Raw genomic sequence first — 16,427 nt, 5'->3', positions numbered from 1 at the left:
GCTGGCCTTAATCTGCTGCACAATGAATGACAACAATGCTAAGAATGAAAATATGGTTTGGGGGGATAGTCCCCAGGAGCCCAACATTTTGGTATTTAAAGGAACTTTAATGAGCTTAAGAGGCTAATCTGGAGTTCAGGAGGGGGTGTTTTGTTTTGTTTCGAAAAGTCCTTTTAAAGATTCCTGAGGCTTGATAGGGAGGAGGCAACAGAATTGTGAGTCAAGGCGTGGCTGCTGTGCAACTGAAGGGGTGGGAAGGAATTAGAGAGGAAGCTGCTCCAAAGAGCTCTTCTCATCGCAGCAGTAGAACCTGGTACTAAGAGATGAAGGATGCTTCTTTCCAGGCAGGAGAAGTGTGACGTTCAGAGGAGCAGCCAAGAGTTGAGAACGAGTGATGTGTTTACATCCTACCGATTGCTAGCCAGGCTTCTGGCCAAATGACTCTCCTCATTTATTGGTGACAGTATCAGACTCAGGCACTTGGCACTTCTCTCGCCCACCAAAACACACCCACCTGTAGTAGCAGGACATAATCCAGCATCTACTAAGGTGCCAGGCACAGTTAGAAAGGTTTTTAGAGGTCCCTAAATGGTTACCCAAAGAGTAATGGACGTGAGGTCATGCATACCTGAGAGTTACGCTACTCACCGTCTATTTGCCTGAGCCCCACCCAACTGAGTGGTCACATAACTTATTTTGTGCATCTAAAAGGCTAATTAGGCCAGGTGCAGTAGCTCATGCCTATAATCCCAGCACTTTGGGAGGCTAAGGTGGGAGGATCGCTTTGAGGCCATTAGTTCGAGACCAGCTGGAGCAACATAGCAAGACTCTGTCTCTACTAAATAAATAAATGGCTAATTAGAAACTCAAAAGAGCACTAACAGTCCACAAAAATGGTCTGGGCAAAAAATGAGGCAGTTGATGAAAGGGAGTTGAAGCAACATCTGATGGATTGTTGAAAGAGTCAAGTTAATAGAATTCTACAGAGTACAGGGGAGGGAGAAGGGGACAGAGGCAGATGTGAAGTCCAGATACAGCATGTGGTCCATTCTCAGCAAAGCTGGACACTTAAGATATTTTTAATACGATGGAGTTCAATCAGACCTGTAGGATAAGGCAGTCCGATCCATAGTGGCCAGAGAGCTCTCAGAGATAGCCAGATCTATCTATCACTCTATTATACAACAACAATAATAAAACACAGATCGATCTATTGGTGCAAGGAGACATTGGAGGCCCAGAGAGTCAGAAAAGCCAGACATATTTGCTGTTATCCAAAAATAGGATCCCCAAACTGGAATCTTGAAAGGCTGGAAGAGAGCAAACTCTTTCATGTGACTTCAGTTAGAGGACTAGGAAAAGCACAGTCCACTTTGTATTTTTAGTTGTTATGACATTATGGTGCAATAATGGGGAATCTGGCAATCGTTTCATTAAATTCTAGCTAATCTGTGCATGGCAGCAAGGCGACAAGCTCTACAGATGATTTAGTTGCCTTGGTTCACCACTGTAAGAACAGCACCGAGGTAGGCTTTCAAAATCCTTTTTTAACTACCCAGATGGGGCTATTTGTGACAGGACCAAGTATACCCACAGGGTAGGAAACCGATGAAGGGCCACAGTTTTCCTCCTTACACCATGTCTTCACTAATACTTCAGGGTTTCTGCTGCATTCCAGTTGCATCTGCTGTCTAATGCCAAAAGAAACTTAATCCCTATCCTAAGTCTCATTTTATTTATTTTCAGTAGTGTGAAAACAAACATGTAGCAAGATTACAGTGTTTACACCTCCTTTTTAGCCGATATAGCTCTAATCCTCCCGTTAATTAACACCAGGGCCATAGCAACTTTATTAATTTCATCTTGGTTAAAAATATAGACAGATAATTGTGCTTTACTAAAATAACAATTTGACATTTGGGGGGTGTTCGCTTCATTTTAGCAAGACAGTTGGCCAGATTTTATTTAATATATGACAAGGAGACACAAAGCTGCAGTCGACATTGGTCAATATAACGTAACTAATTTTAGTTGTGATAAAAGGACTAAAACACCTCATATCATGCGAGTCAAAGGAGACTAAGGAGAAAATGTTAATCCTATGGCGTATCAAGACAGAGTCTCCCTCTCTTGCAGAAAACAGGCCCTTCTAAGGGGGCACAAAGGGGAAAAAAGGCATCTTTTATCTGTCCTCTCTGATATTTGCTCCAGAACCTTTTCTACACTTTGCTCTCAAAATTACCAACTTCCCCAAACCAAATCTGAAAAGGCCACTGGCAGTGACTGTCCTAATGTTCCTAAGAGACTTCTTGAAGAAAAACATATAGCGTATTCCTAAGAGGAAGCCTCAGGCATGCTGGAAATAGGGCTGAGCCCTCCCACATAGGAGCCTTTCTGCTTCTATGCAGAGGGTGGGAGAGACACAGCTCACCCCATCCCTATATCTCACCCTCCAAGTGGCTTATATGGGAACTTCTCTCTGAAGATGTGAAAGAGCATTTACAAATCCATGTCAGAAAAATCTTTATAAAAAAGAAAGAAAGAAAATTGAAAAACACTGAAGTAGAGCTAAGGTTTCAGAGTTAGGGCAGAAATTATTTTTAAATCTTTTTCTGTGGATGTGATTGCACTTTTTTCTTCATAATTCATTTTCCAGTGTTGTATAACTGTACTTAATAACCAAGATCATAACATTCAGTATTGGTTATTTTGAACTTCATAAAATTCAACAATGACATTTTGTAAAATGCATTTATTCTAAGACGCTTTAGTAAATTTCTGATCATATCATGAGTATTTTAAACCTTTGTCTACTTTCTCCCTTCTAAACACTATGACCCAAATAATTTCTTTGACTACAAAAGAAAAATTAGCTGATAATGAAATAGTTGGAATTGTTGTCATTAGAGAAACAGCTCCTGCTCACTCTCTCCAAAAACCTTCCCAGAATTAAAAAGCAATAATCAAGAGCCTTCCCTGAAATTAGTAATGGTCTTTTGATTAATACAAATGTTATAAATAAGAAAAATGAAAACAAAAAGCAAGAGAACAACGAATGATCAGGAAAGTTATTGGCACTAAAATCTGAACATCAAAAGCTATTTCCTAGTCAGGTAGGTGTAATATGTAAAACCAGACTGAATAAATAACTTTTAAAAATGTGTTCCATTTATGTAAGGATCAAAAGAATCCCATAAGCCTACTGTAAAAAGGAATGTTCATATCTAGTATTTTAATTCCCAGAATACTATTAATATCTACTCCTGCTATCTAATTTTATTTCAAAATTTTAAGTCTTAGATTCCAAGAAAGTCTTACCCAGGGACCAATACATATAAAAAGAGAAAACACCTCTGAGCAAAGAATGTTTCCAATCACGCTCCAAAATTAAAAAGAGAGAAAAAGAGAGAGAGATTAAGTGCCGACACAAACACAGCCACAGCCCATGGACAGTGCTTATGCTGAGCTAAGCCCCCTGCAATTTAACACAGGCATCAGTTTATTGCCTAGCTGTGTTTGATTTTCATATTCCTGAAATTTTATTGTGCCAGGAGTGGGGACAACAAAAGATAAAGTAAAGCAAAAATGTTAACAATTGCCTCTGTCATTTCATCTGCGGGCTCCTTTCATGAGTAACTGCATGCCCAATTTTGATCTCCAAGTAATGTCACAGTAATAAAACCAAACTCCTCCTCACACACACACACTTCCTCCACTACCTTGATAAAATGCAGAATTAGTTAATTACTGATGCTAATAGATATCATTACCTAAGTCATTTTCACCACAGGGCTGCCAATCAGCAGGTCCAAAGAAAGATGCAGAGAAAGCTCTAAGTGTGACAGCCACTTTCCCCTTTTTCAGTCCCTTTCTTTGGAAAATTGGTCTTCTCCCAAAGAAAGGGAAGAAAACATCCACTGGCTCTCTGAGGAAAGGTTTCCCAAGGCCTGTGATTTGCTGACATGAAGGGGAGTTATGATGTTATGAGAACAGCCCTGATGACAGCAATACTATCCCACACTGCTCCTAGCATGTCCAGAGCAATCCAAGGGATCACGATAAACTTCATATGTGAGGGCAGGGGGCTCCGCCTGACCCTCAGAGCCAGGCACATGAAAGAAACAATAAAAACTTGATTTAACTGTGGGATCCCTTCCAGAGGGCTTAATTATCTATTGTATTACCACATTCCCGTTATTCAGCAGTCTCTTCTGTCTCAGACTGAAGTCCAACTGCAGTATTTGTTTGGAACAAATTCAGGGAAAACTCCAAACTAACCAGATCATACAGGACTCAGTTAAATAGGAAACAACAGTTATATAAATAGAAGTCCCCTAGGCTGGAAAATATTTTGATTGTCTGCTAACTTTCAGGAACATTGAAGACAGTTGAATCCACTTTTAAAACATCTACACCTATGGTATCCTCATGTTTCATATGACATGGTACAGATTCATCAATTGTGTAAGTGTTGTCATCCCACCAAGCTAGCAATTTTTCCATGTTGACATGTCATAACAATTACAGCCTTCAGTTCTTAATTTCTATACATTAGTAAATCAGTGTTCTACACTCTCGCCTTAAATGCTTATTTTTTTGGTAATCAGAAGATAAATTATTCCTAACAGCATCACAGTATATGAGAAAAATACTTAATAAAACATCCTGAAGTCTTCCGATGAATAGTTGTGTGTGCAAGACGTCACTGTCAATTCTATTTTTTTAATTAGAAGAACTTGGTGTTTGACATTGTGAAGGTGTAATAGCTAGTTGAGAGAATGAAATTTTAACTTTTTAACCGGTTGCCTAACACCATAAACAGACAGCTAATAATTCAAATGCAAAACTGCCCAACAGCAAGAAATGCATATACAGATGGCTAAGATAAATGTGATAAACTTGCTTTGTTAATATTATGCCTATGATTGACACTGAAAACTGTGCATTCACTATATATTCTTTCATTTAAATGTGTAGAAATAGCATTTGATTTTCATGAATTTTGGAAACCAAGGCACTGCCTGCATATTCATTTTTTATTAAGTGCTCCTTAATTTACCGTCAACATTGTCCTACCACTTAACTTTCACCTGATTTTCTTCCCATTTACTTTGTTTGGGCCTCAAATTTTTCAAAGATCCACCAAAAAAAAAAAAAAAAAAAAGCAAAGCTATTTTTACAAATGTATTTTTTAAAGAGGAAAATGTCCTTTGTAATTGCTTCAGGACTATTGTCTAAAATTGAGTTGTATTCCCTCTGGAAGATAAATATCTGGCCATTCCAGATAGCTTCTGTGCAATATCTAGTCCTACACTCTAAATGGAAGAAGCCCTTGAGAAATACTTGATGGCAAGGACAACACAGACGGAAAAAGTGTTGAGCTATAAGCCTCCTGAAGGCAGGCTCTGAGACTTTTTCTCATTGTCCTCTCCTCATCTAGCCTAGCGTCTTGCATATAGAAGCTCCATAAAAGCTTACTGAATACAGAAGTTTGCCCTGAGCCTATTTTTTTTACAAAACAAACAAACAAACAAAAATCACTCTCCTTTTTCTCCTACAGATACCAGCATGCAGACTAAGACCATTAAGATTATCAAATATATTAAAACCCTATTTTATTGGAAAAAGAATATAACTAGGATGGAGGATAGAGAAACGAAAAAAGGAATTTTAAAAAGAAATAAATTAATCTAACAAGCAACTGATGGGCTAAGCACAGGCCAGTACTGCTATGACGCCATGAGCTAAAGAGGACAAAAACCTCAATTTTGGAAATCCATGTTTCCAAAAATATTTTAAAAATAAAATTAAAATCTTTCACTGAAATGTCAGCACCTCTCTGAACAATGTAGCTCACATCCCTCTGTAAAATCTTCTTGGTTCTGGCTAACAGCTGGCAAGTTGATCCCTGCAATTTTCCCTTTGCAGAAATAGCTTTGTGAGGAGAGAACTGACCCTCCTGGGCTAATAAGCCCAAACCGCGCCAAACCTGGAGGGCTGAAATGGAAGGGACATTGTTGTGTTAAGTACTTTACAACAACTGTTTCTTCTCCTCTTGACACAGCCTGACTTCCTTAAAGAAGATTTGACTGGCCAGACAGCTGTGTTGACCCTTAAGCCTTCTTTGATTCGTGATTTTTTTTTTTTTTCTAACAAACAGAATAGAAATTCACAACCCAAATCCTTTCCTAAGCCCCAATACTTGTGAATTTGCTAGTGTTGTGCCTGAAGGATGTGGACATTTCAGTAATCTATAAGCAGAAAGTTAAAGATTGGGTCTACACAATACCAAAACCTTTCGATGAAAAGCGAGAGAGAAAAAAAGCGAGCAGTCAGCCAGAAGCTTTATTCAAAGGTGATACTTGAAGTTATGTGGGCTAAATCTATTTAACTACCTAAAAATTACACTTTTCACTCAGACAACATGTCAATAAACAGACAACCAAGAATACACAGGCATATCTTCTTTCAAAAATGTTATCCATAATGATCACTTCATAGGTTGTTATAGGGAGTTTTCACTTCTTTATATATTTCTGTATTGTCCAGCTCATCCAAAATCGAGCACACATTTCTTTTAGTTCTGAAAAAAGCCAAGCTATTATATTTTCAAAACGACAAAAAAAATGCTTAGTACTCTCTCCACATGGGGTTAAAATTCGAGCATTTTAAGGCAAAAAAGCGGAGTGGCAGAAACAATTTTTTTGTGTGGTCACAGGGTCTAATCACTTTGTCAAGTTTTTAAACTGGCATAGCCCCAGACAGCAATAATAAATAAACTTCTATTTATTTTCAGTGCTTTTTGTTATACAGAGACTTCTCCCGTTCAGCACCTCACTGTGTTTTTAATAACATGATAGAACTGCTTTTCATGCACGCTAACCCTCCTTTGATTATCTTCATGTGATGCTGTCCCTTTCATTCACCAGTTACAAATGCAGAATTCTGCGCGTGCACTTGCGCGTCCACACAGTCAACCTACACCAGTCCTAATGCACAAAAACTGAGACCTCTGGATAAGCCACTTTTCTCCAATCATCTCCAAAGCCCTGCAAAGCCAATACCCTTATTAATTAAACATTTCGCAAGGAAAAACCGTTCCCTCCCCTTACACCTCCTAAGCTCCTCCCGGCACGCCGGAGAGAATACGGAAGTTCTTCTACCTCCCACTTTCTGGCTTCATCCAGGCTTTAGTGTTATAAAAATCCACTTTCGAAATATCCACTTTCTTAAATTCCTGCCTCCCAGTTCTCCTCTAAACATACCAGAACGTTCTTGTGGACAGGAGGGAACTGAACCTGCTCCGTGGCAGAAGAGCATACCCACACCTGAACTAGGGTGGAGGCACAGGTTGAAGGAGAGGGCTTCAGTTCAGGCCCCAACTACTGTCCTAAAAGCCCCTGCATCCGAGGGTTCTGGAGAAAACCAGGAAGGTGACAGTGAAAGGGCGAACGGGCTATGCGCTTAGCTCCGAATGGCAGCAGCGCCATTTCCGGGCCCAAACTGTCCGGACTCCAGCGAACAAACCCGAGCGGGAAACGCGCACAGGGCACAGGTGACAGAAGCTGCGGGGTCAATACAGTCTCACCGCACGGCACAGGCGCGAAGCTGGCGCGGACACCTGGGTAACATGGGGTGAGAACCAGCAAGGAGACACGGGGTCATTGGCAACCCGCAGGGCACCCTGGTAAAAGAGGGAGACCAAGCTTGAGGGATTCCAAGGCTAACAAAGAGTGGCCTCTGGGAATGGCAGTCAGAGAAAAGGACCTGGGAGGACTAGAAAGCAGGCGAGCAGACCGTGGAGGAGAGCCATCGCGCGCACTTCTGCGGGACTCGGGCCGCTGTTGCGCGCACCCGCGCAGATCTCTGCCCTACCACCTTCCCGTGAGGGGCAATGTACACGACTGTGCTGAAGGGAAGTTCTGCTCGCTGGGCGTGTCTCTTGGGCCTTCCAGAAAAGGACTAGGGTAAAGGAGGACAAACTCCTCGACGCACACTGATGCCAGTGCGTGGGGAGCGCTGCGGGGGCGCGGCCACTTACTTCTCGTAGTCATACTTGCAGTAGAGCTTCTTGTCCCGGTAGAAGCAGGTGGTCTCCAGGGGCTCTTTGCAGGAGGCGCACTGCACGCACTGCTCATGCCAGAAGCTGTCGTTGAGCCGCAGCAGAAACCTGTCCAAGATGACCCGCTGACAGCCCTCGCAGACAGACTTGGGGCTCACCGCTCTGCCTGTAGCCACAACAGACGTTGGCGGGTGAGCAGCCTGGGCAGGTAGACCATGCCAAACCTGGCCCGGACCCGCTCCTGATCCTTTCACATCCACGGATTCCCCCAGCGCCCCCCACCCCCCACCCCAGGGAACCCCTGCTAATCGACCAAGCTGAAACTTGGAAAAAATCAAACCAAGTGGCGTTTCTAATAAACGGAGACTATGTGAGAAGGTTTAATTCCAAGCGGGGGAGGGTACAGAAATCAATAATTGACCTTTAATTAACAAACATACCCAGGTATGCTCGCAAACGTGTGCACATCCTGTAAGATTAAATTACATAAAAATTTGTGCTCTCAGGTTTATTACGTCGTAATTATTAAATCACTATGCCTGTCTCTACTGACTGTTTTAAAAACTGAGAATGCATAAGAACAATTTGGATTTTTCTTCGTTAAAACGCAGAGTTCTGTTCTATTTTTTGAGGGGAAACAAAATTTTCTCTTTTCTTCCTAAAAAGTCCTGGGGGTACAGAAAAATACCGTCTCACTCCGAAGCAAACCTAACATTATTCAAACCGATGAACCCCAAACTGCTGCGTCTTGACTGGCATGCAAATTGCACATGGGTTTTTCAAAACTAAGAAGCGTCAAAACAGAGGGAGGGAAAAAATTAGCGGAAGAAGCAAGCCGCTGAGTGTCCCGGCCGGGATTCCCGATGCCAGGCGCGTTCGGCAGCAGTGCTCGAGGGCGAAACGGGCCTCAAAGCGACTCGGCGGAGGCAGGAAAGCCACTCTTTGCTACCCCTTGGATTTTGTGTTTTGTTCCTTTAGTTTGTGGGGGGCGGAGAGGTGGTTCAGGTGGCGACGCTTGGCCACCTATATTGGCACTTTTCACAGCTGTTTAAAGAAGGCCTTTTCCCCCAGCAACAACACTCTTGCGCTTGTCCCCCCAGTACCAACACTCTTGCGCTCCCCATTTCCCGGCTGCACTCTTCTCATTCTCCCCTTCCGAGAGGCCCGGCCACCGGCTCGGGAGCTGGGCCGGTCGCTTTGGGGAGCGGACGAGGAAGGTTAGGAGAAGCAGCGAAACAGATCTCAATTTTACAATTCTATTTTCTTTCGGTAGGGTCTCGGCGTCCTGAGCCACGTTGAGAGCGAACGTGGGCCGGGCGGAGGACACAGAGCAAAAAGCGACGCCCGCTGTATGCATAAATCCGCACCCGCTGCCCGCCCGGGTACTGCCTGCTCTGGCCTCCGCTCTCTTCCGAGGACGGGCAAGTCCAAAAGTTCCCGAAAGGGGGGTTCAAAGAGGGGTGCTCAGTGCACGTGATTTCGTTTCATCTAGGGTGCTGGGGGTGGGGAGATGCCTCACTGGATTTGGTTTCTCCAGCAGAACTGTCTCATCCTCCACATTCATGCCGCTCTAGCGGTTCCGAGTGAAAGAGGCAAGAGGTTTAAAGGACAGAAGGAATACTCCCTCCTGCTAAAAATAAAATAAAATAAAATAAAATACGGGCTTCCCAAACTTGAAAAGCTCCAAGGGCAGAGTGGATGGGGGAGCCGTAACCAGAATCTCTGGCTTCAGCTCTGCAAGACCCGTGTGTGGACACTCTTCCGGGGTCCTTGACTCGCTGCTCCTCCTCTGTCGCTGCAAAGGAGTTGTGAGGGGGGACCCACAGGACCCGACATCCAGCTCCAGTTAATTAACGCGGAGCCTAGGGCCCAGCCGCGCGGTCTAATCCCCGCGCTGCGTTGCCTGCTGGCCCAGAAAAGTCTCTCTCGGCCGTGCCCATGGCTGAAATTGGGGCTGGAGTTGGTGGGAGAGAGAAGCCGCCTCGAACTTGGGCGCTCCAGGCCTCAGGTCTCGGATGCTATTGCCTCTAGGCCGCGAGAAGAGGGCGGCATTTATGAGACGTCGATCAGCTCCGAGATTAAAAATCCAGCCCTGGGTATTTTTAATCACTTGCCACTCAGATGCCTGCGAACAAGCTCGCCCGCCCCTCGCGGCTTTGGGGAATTCGGTGCCCGGTGCGTGAGGCCTGGGGCGGCTTGTTGGATTTATTTGGGTAGGGACGACCCACAAGGACTGACGGACAGATAGTGATGGGGCTCAATTTAGTGCATGAAGAGCGGCGCTAGCTCCCCTATCGCGGACCAGGTCCCAGAGAGCGGTGCTCCAGAGCTCAGCGCCTGGCGGAAAGAGAGTGCGCCCAGGACTCACGGCCTGAACACTCACCCAGCAGCGAGGAGAAGGAGGCCGAGGTGTCGATCGCGCTTTGGAAGTTCTCCTCCATCTTTAGGCCGTCCAGCATGTTCGGGCCGGGAGGACCTGTAGAGGAGAAGAAACGATGCGTCTGACGTCCGTGTCCGCTGGGACTGGCGCCAGCAGCCACCGCACTCCTGGGAAAGAACTGAGTGAGTGTCCAGGGCGACCAGAATCAGCCAGGAGGATAGAGTCCAGCCAAGAGAATGTAGGGTGGGAGGAGAGATCAGTCACAGCGAACTGCTCTGACTGATCTGATTTCACTTGAAGTCAACACGTTATGTACTTAGGCCTCCGCCCCCCAACTGCGTTTCTCCTTCTCTTGCCCCCCCACCCCCACCTACATCCCTTGCCCCAGGTTTTCCATCCCGAATCCGACTCCGCCCCAACCTATACTAAGGTGGGCCCTCGGGACGTCTCTGCAGGAACCCAGCTACTGGGGTATGATGGGTATATAAAGAGTGGGTACCCTCCCTCGCGCGACCGGGTCCAGGCACGCGGGACGATGGGGTTTGCAATCCCGCGTCCCAGCCGCCCCGTTGCGGTCCTCACCTGCCCCAGGTCGAGAAGGGGCACAGTAAGGGACCCGGAGAGCGTCCCGCCCGCTTCTGGACTCCTGGCGCTGCGCTCTGCTGGGGGGCGCGCGGTAGCGGGTGTGCGGGGCGCTCGGGGAGGTCCTCCCGCCAGTCGGCCAGTGCCGGGAATGTCTGCAGAAGCAAAAGAGTCGCCTTGGGGAGGAGCCCCGGCTGGCCCGGCTCACTCTTGGATGCATTTCAAGTCAACTTTCAGAAACACGCCCGCCGAGCCACAGCCTAGGCACGGGCAGCCTTACTTACCTGGTAGGCGAGCTCTCTCCCAGTGACTGGAGCAGAGAGAAGTTGCGGAGCGCTGCTGGAAGCTTCTGCCCGGGAAGGCGTCGCCCCCGAGACTGCAGCCGGAGGAGCCGCCCTCGGCTTCGGAGCGCCGGGGAGGGAGCCGGAGCGAACGCCGGCCCCTGGCTCTGCTCCCCGGCGCGCCCGGGCTGGGCCGGGACGCGGTCGCGAGCTGCCGGCCTTCCCGGGACGTCCTACCAGCCCGCGTTGCTCCTCAGCGGGAGGAGAGGGCCGGTTGCTTCTCCGAGGCTAGGAGGGAAGGCAGAGGCCCAGGGTCCTGGGTGCGAGTCGGCCCTGCTTCGCCGGGGCGGATCCTGCAGCTTCTGACAGGGGCCGAGGCGCTGCGTGCGCGGCGGCGGAGAGGGGGTGGGGTGCGCTGGGCGGGGGGCTGGCAGCGCGTCCCGTGGCGGGGCCGTGGTGCTGCCTTTCCCAGCCTGGCTGCGCGGCCACCACACGGCCGCTGCCCTCTGCGCCCCTCCGCCTCTGGGAGCTCTCGGACACGCTAAGTGTCCTCCGCTCCACGTGTAACTGTTACCTCGGGGCGCTCTGGCCCGGTCGCTCCCCAGTGCCCCCGACCCGGACAGGGCCTTTGAGGAGATGTCGGCGCTTCCTGGACAGCGGTGCCGCCACGAGGATTCCCCCGCCGCTCTCCAACTGCTGCTATAAAAGCGCTGCAATCCTTACTAGGGCCCCGGGAAGCGCTGAGAAGCTGTTTAGCGCCAGTGGATGTGGGCCCAGCAGCTCCTAGCTCCTCAAACCCCTCATCACCCGAGGGCTCTCGCCAGTTCCCAACTTCCTTTAAGCTCGAACCATATTCACTGATGGGGCGTACAGAGGCCATGGGACTCACGGCCTAAGAATCATGCTCTTGGGAGACACTAGGTGGGATCTGCCCCCCAGATGATGAACTTGCAATGACACTCAGCAGGAAATCAGGTAAAGGGACATTGTTAGGAGAAAAAAGTATCTGGGGGGAAATGTGAATTATCTGCATCTCCTAACTTTAATTTACAATAACAGACCTTTAGCCCCCTCCAGAGCAGGAATAAGGCCTTATCCGTCTGTATAGCCCAAGAGGTAAGCATGTTGTGTGGCCCCAAGTGGATGCTCAACAAATAAATTACAATGCTGGCTAGCGTTTATCATTTATTTTGTGCCAGCTTTGTTACATAGTCACCTCATTTAATCTTTACAACAACCTCCATGAAGTGGAGACAATTGTCCCAATCTTACAGTTGAGGGAAATGGAAGCGAATTCATGGAATCCGAGTCCCATCATCTGAATACAATGGGAAGGTTCAGTTCAATTCAGTGTGATTCTCTGGGGCACCTTCAGTTCCTAAACTGAACCGAACTGAGATGAAATTGGCAGGCCGTTTGACATGGTGAACTCAAGCAGAGAAGATGCCGCATAGCCAGGGTTTTTCTATTACCTCCTCCAAAGACACAGCCACTTCTTTATTCTTAAAGAAAAAGTGCTGGCAGCAACTTGCTCTAATGTGCTTAGGAGCAGCGACCCCACTAAGCACTAAGAAAGCCATTCTAAGTGCTTTCTGCCAGCAGGCACAAGCCAAACACTGAATATGACTCCAGAGGAACGAGGGGAAATGGCAAAGAGGCTAATACGTTATATTTGAATGCTGCTTTACACTTTCCAGGCATTTTCACATACATGATTTTGCTTGATCTTTACAGCAAACCTGTGAGGTAAGCAGAACAGTTTTATCTTTTGTTTCAGATGAATCTTTGGAGCTTAGCACGGCTGGGAGATTTCCCTGATGTTGCCCAGATGGCTAGTGGCATGTCTCCTAACACCTGACTTCTGTCCTTTCTGTCACCCCAGGTAGAGCAGGGTGTAAAAAAAATACAAACTACAAGTATTATTAGGATAATATGTGAAATAGAAGTTAAGCAAGAAAAAAATGGAATAGGACAGATACAACCATAAGGAATATTTTTATTTATATACCCGGCAGAGTTTTGGTTTCACTAAAGGTCTTATATGAAATATATGAAATACATTTTAACTAGTGGTAAGACTGTTCCTTTTAGTGAATATCCTGAAAGTAGATAGATTGTCATTTGACCTGAAACTCAAATCTTTCAAACAATTCTTACATCCACCCACAAGGCAGCTTGATTAGTGTAGATCACACAGGTTTTTGGTAAGAATGTCTCCCCAGCCATTGGGCACTTCAGGATGGGGACGGCGCCTCAAAATCACATCATAAGTCATATCACTTTTAGTGCAGACCTAGACACATACAATGGATGAACAAATGCCTTTTACTTGGTTGAGGAATGAGTAGAACTCTCACTACAGTCAGAAGGCACTGCAGTGAAGGGTCAGGAATCAAAGGACCTCAGTTCCATTCCCAGCTTTGCCACTGAATTGGTCTGGGCCATCAGTTCACCTCTTTAGATGTCAATACCTCTCTGGAATGAAGGGTCTACATTATGTGGTTGGTCAGGCCCTCATAGTCTAAAGTCTGTGAAATCAGACTGGCTTTGGCCAGTGGGATAGGCAGTAGAACCAACAGATCCATATGGGATGCTGAGCAGTGGTTGCCTAGGTATAGTCTTGGCTGATGTGTTTAAGTGATGTGCCTAAACCAATAAAGATAAAACTTATTTATTCGGAGTTTTCTCTTTTGTGATTTGTTTGCCCTCTTTCAATGAAGTAGGAGTCATGAATCCCACTCCTACCCCAGGATTGTTTCAGTTTGGCCTTATCCAACTCAGTGACATGGATGGGTGGGTTGAGCACAGGTAGATCATTCTGACCCCTCTATGAAAGATCCTCCTAACCATGCCTCATGTTTTTCCTTGTGGTTTAAACTCAAACGCTTTTATTTTACCTTTTAAATGAAAGAAGATGCCACAGAGCCACTGCCCAGAAGCCATTTATGAAGAATCAGCCATCTTCTCCCTTTTATCAAAAAGAAGTACTCTGAGAATTCATGGGAATGAGGTGAATAGGCTTCAGAGGGGACCCAGAAGATTACACGTTTAGAGTTGGAAATGATTTTAAAGCTTATGTGGTCCAACCATTTAGTTTGTAATGGATCAAAATTCATTTACCTAAAGTTTCCACCCTCTGTTCCATTGATTCCTCGGGGCTAGCCATTCAGGAAGTCAAATCCTGCCTCTAAAACTTTCAGATGAAGGCAGAGCTGGCCTCACTCTCCTGCCCAGTCTTTGAATCTGATCCAGTTTTCCTGTCTCTTATAAATTATGGCACCCAGGACTGCTGTGAGTTTCCAGTGATAGTGTGTTCAGGGTGTTTCTCAAGCAATATAACACCCATTAATGTTCCTGATTTTGTGTGAGCATTTTCTTTTTTTCTTTTTCTTTTTTTTTTTTTTTTTTTGAGATGGAGTCTCTCTGTGCCGCGCAGGCTGAAGTGCAGTGTTGCGATCTCAGCTCACTGCAAGCTCCGCCTCCCAGGTTCAAGCCGTTCTCCTGCCTCAGCCTCCTGAGGCACCCGCCACCACGCCCAGCTAATTTTTTTGTCTTTTTAGTAGAAATGAAGTTTCACCGTGTTAGCCAAGATGGTCTCGATCTCCTGACCTCTTGATCCACCCACCTCAGCCTCCCAAAGTGCTGGGATTACAGGTGTAAGCCACCGTGCCCGGCCTTGTGTACATTTCAATGGCTGCTGTTGACTCACACTGTATGTGTCATTAATAAACCTCCTCAGTCCTTTTCCACATGGTCTGCTGGTAGGGCCCATCTCTGCCATATCGCGTTTGTACAATTGATGTTTGGATCCAAGTGTGAAATTTATCCCTGCTAAGAGACAGGTAGCTGTTGTATCAGAAATCTTGCGACTTCAAGCATATCCCAAGAGATCCGGAAACTATGTCTTAAGCCTAGTGCTTTGTTTTGAGAGAGAAATATGTGGCCCTTGCCAAGCTGGTCTGGAAGCTCCATCATTGGAGGAAGAGAGCCAGGACCAATCAATGGGTGCATCTGTGGGTCCCAGGGGTATGTGAGGCCTTGTAACTTGGGGATACTTCTCCAAGTAGGAGGTTTCCCTGATCCTGTTCCAATTCTGTCATCTGTCTTCAGCCCAATAGCAATTTGTAGAAGATGGGGGTGGAACATGCCAAATAGCTATGGAGCTACCCCTTCTATGGCAGAAAACAGAGAAGCAAAAATATCAGATACATGAGTCTTTGTGGCTGAGATTTAGGGAGAGGAGTGAGGAGAGAGCAGTCAGAGACCAATGCTTGGTGAGAGAGAAGAAGAAAGGGCGGAGGACAGACATCCTGCTATAGAGTGGAGATGACAGGAACACATTTTTTTACTTTCCTTTTCTCGCTCTCATTTCTGTGTTTTATTAAGGGAAACACAAAGGGAAAATTGTGTTATTTGTTTAAAAATGTCAAAGTGCATTTCAAGCAAGAGGAAAAGAAGCAGGAACATTACCGCCTAGAATGGCAATATTCTAACGAGGACAGCCAAAGACTGGCTCATGGTTGTGGGGACACACTTGAACTACACACTACCCTTACCTGGATTATTTTCATGTGAATCCCCCAGTCCTGTGTTGACATTCAGATCTCTCAACAGAGCTGGAGGACCAGGTGCCTCTCATGTTCTAGGGTGAAAGGGCCATCCCAAACCAGCTGCTGGAATAGGAGGAAAGTCTGACAATGCAAATGTGGATATTGTTCCCTAAGCTTAAGGCAGATTCTCCCTCCAGCCGGGCAAGGACAGCCCTAGGCAAGGAGGAGACTTGTCCAGGCTAGCAAGAGTACCATTGAAAGCAGCACATTCTTTGGACCTCGAAGTAAAATTACCTACATGCCCACTTTATCTTCCTGCTGTCTCATGAGCTCCTTAAGAAAAGGTTCCATGTCAGACTCCCCTGTGATTCTCCCCAGCATGGCACAATGCTTCACATACTGAAGAGACTCCGTGGATGTTTGTTGTCTAAGTACGAATGCCCTGAAGTCATAGTCTACTTCATGCCATAGCTCAGCATGCCGTAACTCACATCATAAGTCACATCACTTTTAGTGCAGACCTAGACACATACAATTGATGAACAAATGCCCTTTACTTAGCTGAGGAATGA

General features: G+C 46.2%; 1 protein-coding gene across 4 annotated transcripts in view; it reads right to left on the bottom strand.

The window, feature by feature from the left end:
- The window catches only part of LMX1A (LIM homeobox transcription factor 1 alpha), a 156,614-nt gene extending 144,942 nt beyond the window's left edge, over positions 1-11,672 (bottom strand). For 2 of the 4 annotated variants that reach the window (XM_024231024.2, XM_054526221.2), the window contains exons 1-3: positions 11,025-11,213; positions 10,446-10,538; positions 8,042-8,228 (exon numbers count right to left, since the gene is read on the bottom strand). In XM_024231024.2, the coding sequence (XP_024086792.1) occupies positions 8,042-8,228; positions 10,446-10,521 (263 nt within the window). In that variant the 5' untranslated portion in view covers positions 10,522-10,538; positions 11,025-11,213. Of the gene's footprint in view, positions 1-8,041; positions 8,229-10,445; positions 10,539-11,024; positions 11,214-11,308 lie in introns of those variants that run through there. The other 2 variants (XM_054526222.2, XM_024231029.3) reach the window with 2 other exon arrangements.
- Between the last annotated feature and the right edge of the window lie 4,755 nt (positions 11,673-16,427).

This window comes from Pongo abelii, chromosome 1 (genome assembly GCF_028885655.2).
Source record: "Pongo abelii isolate AG06213 chromosome 1, NHGRI_mPonAbe1-v2.0_pri, whole genome shotgun sequence".
Classification (NCBI taxonomy): Eukaryota; Metazoa; Chordata; class Mammalia; order Primates; family Hominidae; genus Pongo; species Pongo abelii.
The sequence above is the reverse complement of the archived record's forward strand: the minus strand, read 5'-3'. Positions and strand labels throughout refer to the sequence as shown.